This window comes from Colias eurytheme, chromosome 22 (assembly GCF_061535395.1).
Source record: "Colias eurytheme isolate Ceu_HAF_F1 chromosome 22, ilColEury1 Martin Lab GWU primary, whole genome shotgun sequence".
In the NCBI taxonomy this organism is placed as follows: domain Eukaryota; kingdom Metazoa; phylum Arthropoda; class Insecta; order Lepidoptera; family Pieridae; genus Colias; species Colias eurytheme.
In genome coordinates this window covers 4,743,463-4,748,897 of record NC_143001.1, presented here as the reverse complement: position 1 = coordinate 4,748,897, position 5,435 = coordinate 4,743,463, and the positions used below count along the sequence as shown (strand labels likewise).

At 33.4% G+C, this 5,435-nt stretch overlaps 1 protein-coding gene across 1 annotated transcript; it reads right to left on the bottom strand.

Annotated features, from left to right (window-relative positions):
* Positions 1 to 3,431: 3,431 nt before the first annotated feature.
* On the bottom strand, positions 3,432 to 4,564 carry LOC149898664 (uncharacterized). The gene has a single exon (XM_090115090.1). The coding sequence runs from the start codon at positions 4,167 to 4,169 to the stop codon at positions 3,432 to 3,434; it is 738 nt and encodes a 245-aa protein (XP_089971216.1). The 5' UTR covers positions 4,170 to 4,564.
* Positions 4,565 to 5,435: the final 871 nt, after the last annotated feature.

Below are 5,435 nucleotides of genomic sequence, written 5' to 3'. Positions count from 1 at the left end.
AAATGTGTGTGTTAACGCTTTATGGTTGGCACATTTTTGACTAGCGTAAAAAAAAATTCGCGTTTTTCTGATGAAATACATCCGTAAACAGCACAATATCTAACCATTTTCTACGAAAAGCGATAATCACAAATCCAAAATAATACAATTACTTTAAGTCAATTTGATTAATGTTGTCAACCTTCGTTGCGTATCGTCCTTGCAGAAAAATATGGCCCATTTTAATCACGATCGTGCGGGGTGAGGTAAGTTTAATTTTGGCGGGAGGCGGAGAGTGTCCGTTCTGTAGCGTTTAGCTACTATTATGTATTCTGTGCTCATACTAAAAGTATGAACATAATAAATAAATAAAAAATAAAATAAGCCTTTATTACTGTTAAATATTTTACAATGGTTACAACTTTCGTATCTTTTACAATAATATTTACAATTTTCTTAAACAATTACTTTTTTTCTATTAATAGGTTTCAATGATTAACAGTTTGTCTTTCGACAAAGGCCTCCTCTAAAGACTTCCATCTCTCTCTGTCTCTCGCTGTTCGCATCCATTCTGAGCCTGCCACTTTTTTCAGATCGTCCTCCCAACGTTTAATTTGACGTCCTTTACTTCTTTTACCATTCCTGGGATACCACTCTGTTATTGTTTTTGTCCATTTCCCATTTGTTTCCCTTAGCATATGCCCTGTCCAACGCCATTTTAAAATCTTACATGCTTTTTTTACGTCTTTAAATTTAGTTATTCTTTTTATTTCTTCTAGTTTAATTTTATCTTTTCTTTTGACACCTATTACACTTCTTTCTATTCCGTTCTGACATACCATCACCTTATTCATAAGTTTGTCTGTCAGCGCCCATGTTTGACAACCATATGTTAAGCATGGTAGAATGCAAGTATTGTATACTTTCCTTTTCTCTTTGATTGGCATATCTTTATTTTTCATAATTTCGCTAAGAGACCAATATCTTCTCCATGTATTTGTTATCCTTCTTTCTATTTCATTGTGCATAGTATCTTTTACCGTTATAAGCTGACCTAGGTATACATACTCTTTTACATATTCTATCTTCTCTGTATTCACTGTTATGTTATAGGTCTGTGAAGCGTTAGTCATAATTTTTGTTTTCGCTATATTCATGGTGAGCCCTGCTTTCACGCTTTCGTCTGACAGTTGTTGTAACATTTTTTCCAGTCTCTTTGGACATTCAGAGAATAAGACCAGGTCGTCTGCAAAACGTAGATGGTTCAACCTTTCACCATTAATTGAGAATCCTTCGTAGTCCCACTGCAGCTTTCTGAACACGATCTCCAGAGCCGCTGAAAACAGTTTTGGTGAAATAGGATCACCCTGCCGCACGCCTCTCTCTATCGGAAATATGTCTCCCATACTTTCAAGCCGGACTTGGGCGGTGCTTCTAGAGTAAATATTCTGAAGAATTCTTATATATTTTCCATGAATGCCCTGAATATTCAAAGCTTCCCAAATGTAATCATGTTCTAAGGAGTCGAAAGCTTTATTATAATCAACGAAACCCAGATAGTAAATTTTATTGTACTCGTTGTATTTTTGCAGAACTTGCCTTAAAACATGAATATGGTCTATTGTGGAATATTTACTCCGGAAACCCGCCTGTTCTTTAGGTTGGTTTGCATCTAGCGTAGCAGTAATACGAGATAGGATTATTTTCGAGAACACTTTATAGACGTTAGACATTAAACTAATAGGTCTATAATTGCCTATGTCCCCTTTGTCCCCTTTTTTATGTAATAATGTTATTGTAGATTTTGTCCAGTCTGCTGGGATAATTTCTGAATCTATAATATTGTTGAATATATCTGTGAGTATAGGAGCAATCACTGATGTCGTCGATTTTAAAAGTTCGTTCGTTATTTGATCAGCTCCTGGTGTCTTATCCATCTTTTGCGTGTTGATTGCTCTAATCGTTTCCTTAACTAAGATTTTGGGGATGGGTTCAGAATCAGTAACACTATTATTTATTTTATTTATAATTTTATTTTTGTTTCTGCTTTGGTATAAATTTCTATAATAGTTTGTAGCCTCTTCAAGTATTTCGATTCTTTTATTTGTATAACTGTCTTTTGTAGTCTTAGTTTTAAGCATCCAATGTTTTTTATAATTTAACTCTTTTATTGCTTTCCTTACGCCTCCAGTTTTCTCTATATAATTTTTTATTGTAATATTCCTTTTAGTTCTCCTATCTTTTTTGATATTTTGATTTATCTTTTTGCTAAGCTCCGATATTTTATGACGGTAATTTTTATTTTCTTTCTTTTGTAATAATTGTCTTCTTTCTTCTAATAGTTGTTTTGTCTCATCTGAGATGGCTCTTTTGTTGTTGACGTTTATTTTCTTTGTTTCTGTTTTCAATATGTTTATAAGTTTCTCGTATTGTTCCTGGATCGGTTGACATCTGTTTATATCTTTATTAGTTAGTTCCTGTAGATTATTTATGAGTTGGGTGATATTTCCGGTACAAAAAATTCTTGAGTTATGTGTACAGAATCGTCTTTTGTTCTTAATTGGTGTTCCTGTTAGTGTCGCACGAACCATTTTATGGTCCGAATTGAAATTTAAATTGTGAATTATGGATACGTCTTTGATAATTTTTGAATTATTTGACATGATAAAATCTATTTCATTTTTATATAGGCCATTTGGTGACATCCACGTCCACTTTTTCGTTTTCTTTTTCTTATAAAAACTATTCAATATTTTAAATTTGTTTTCCAAAGCGAATGTGACTAATCTGGATCCATTTTTGCTCCTTTTGCCTTGTCCATACTTTCCTATTGTATACTCTTCTCCACTTTTTACTTTTGTTCCAATTTGTGCGTTGAAATCGCCCATTACTATTACATTTTTGTTGCAGTATTGCATAGACATTCTTAGATCTTCGTAGAATTTTTCAATATTTGCAACGTCCTTCTTTTTATTTGATTCAGGTGGTGAATAAGCCTGGATGATCGACCATTTTTCTTCTTTATTTAAAGGTAACATTATGTTTAGTATTGTTATTCTTTCAGAAATTCCCTTTATTTCATCAATTCGATTAGCAAGATTCTTTTTAACTAAAAATCCCACACCATACTGACCTTGTGTCTCACCTTTATAATATAGGATATAGTTTCCGTAATCATTAATTCCTTCTCCATATCTTCTCATTTCACTTATTCCTATTATATCCCACTTAATGTTTGCTAGGGCTAATTCGAGTTCAAGGCGTTTCTCCGTCGTTCGTAATGATCGAGCATTAAAGGTAGCTATATATATATCCGATGTTAGTGTTTTTGTCTTTAGAGGGTCGTGGTCATTTTCCCCCACGATGACCGGTCGGCTTGGGGGAGGTTGTTTCGTTTCTTTGTTAATTTGATTTATATTTAGTTGATGTTTCCGATCACCGGTGCTTAGTTGCTATTGTTTCATTACAGTCGGGTTAGTTGAAAAGGAGTTAGAACGAATTCTCATCATGTCAAATGCATTTTTCCTGCTTGTTGATGCTGAGGTCAATGTTTGTTGTTTCCTAGGTTGCACGTCTTCTTGAGGGGAATACGAGGTTTCTCTTTTTCTTTTGTCTTTAGAGTTTGGGTTTTCTTTTACTACGAGCTTATCATATTTTATGTAGGCAAAGTTCCCCTTTTCCCTCTCTTCCCTTACCTTAGATTGTAGTGCCTTCCTCTTTTCTAAAGTTTCTTTTGAGTAATCATTGGTTAAATATAATTCCTTTAGTTTCTTTTTGTTTTTCATAATCTCACTCTTCCGCCATCCGCTAACTAATGAGAGCACTATTGGCCTTGGTTTATTATCTTTATTTCCTTTCCCGATGCGATAAATTTTATTTACGTCCCGATCTTCTAAAGTAAAATTTAATTCATCTAAAAAATGTCTTTTTACGTTGTTAAGCAAGTCTTGTATAGATTTCTCGTCTTCCTTCAATCCATGTATAATAATATTATTCATTTTCTTTTCCCGCTCTAAATTTTCAACTTTTTTTTCTAAATTTTCTACTTTATTTTTCAAATTTTTATTTTCTTCCAAAATAGGTTTTAACTTATCATCCATTTTTTCCATTATAGTGTTTGTTAATTCCACTGTTTGGTTTTGCATTTCGATTTTCATTTTCTCAAATAAAAGTTGGAATTGACCTTCCATTTGTGAAATTACAATAGACAATTTTAGATTATGGGGAAACTTATTATATTATGGCAACACTTAGTTTGACACAATCAGTTGTTAAGGTGACAGTTGACACTATTACTTGCTCTGTGGTTGACACTTGACAGTTAACGTCTATTCGTCCTATTGACAAGTTGTCTGTTATGATGAGTTGTAGTTTTTTACGGTTGTCAGGGTTCTTCGTAATGATTATTTCCTGGATCTTCGTTATATTTCGTGGATATGTGATGTCTATTTATTACGCACACTTAAACTCACTTGTATGATAACTTGAACGTAAATTCTTGTGAACACTGTTGGTTTTTACTATTAATTTATAATACTTTTTCGGAGTGTCGGTTACTATGATGTTTACGTGATAAGCGCCGGAACCGGAAGCATGAACATACTTACTCGTAAATATAAACCTTCTTTAAAGTACTTATGACGACCACCTGACTATCATGGACTGTAAAAAATATGTAGATAACATTACAATGCTATTCATCATCATCACTACATAGTATAAAACAAAGTCGCTTTCTCTGTCCCTATATCCCTATGTCCCTTTGTATGCTTAAATCTTTGAAACTACGCAACGGATTTTGATGCGGTTTTTTTAATAGATAGAGTGATTCAAGAGGAAGGTTTATATGTATAATAATATCCATTAAATAGTGGAGAAGTACTGTTATTTTTGAGGTTTCTAATGTGATGTCGTAAATAATTACATTTTTTCCGCTTACATTGCAAACGCAGGCTGAACCCTACGAGTTTTATCAAAATTATGTACAAAGTAATAATTGTACACATTGAAAAGGTCTACAGAAAAGTCCATGATCGTATATGTCTTTCTCTTATGGATAACCCACAATAACTTTTTTTTGTCATTTACTTTTTACGACAAATCATGTCTAATTTTAGAAGCGATTTTAACCAATACAGCATTAATCCTTAACCAATTAAATACCTTGAATACATTGTTTGTTTAATATAGATCTATATGGCCTTTTACACCGTATGATTTAAGTGAATATTTTCGAAGATATTACAGATTTAAAAATTGCGGGACGCGTTTGCGGCGGTACCGGCCGGCCGCCATTGCACCCGTGCGAAGCCGGGGCGGGTCGCTAGTTCACAATAAAACAGCGCTTATTTTTATATTTGGTTAATACATTAAACAAATAGGTGAAAATAACTACGAGCAAAATACCTGTTTACACCTGGCAACCCAAAAATGTGCCAGGAGAAGAATAGGCAACC

What these genes read in the sequence shown, in the direction of transcription:
- LOC149898664 (XM_090115090.1), bottom strand. Translation starts at nt 4,169, where the DNA reads ATGGAAGGTCAATTCCAACTTTTATTTGAGAAAATGAAAATCGAAATG.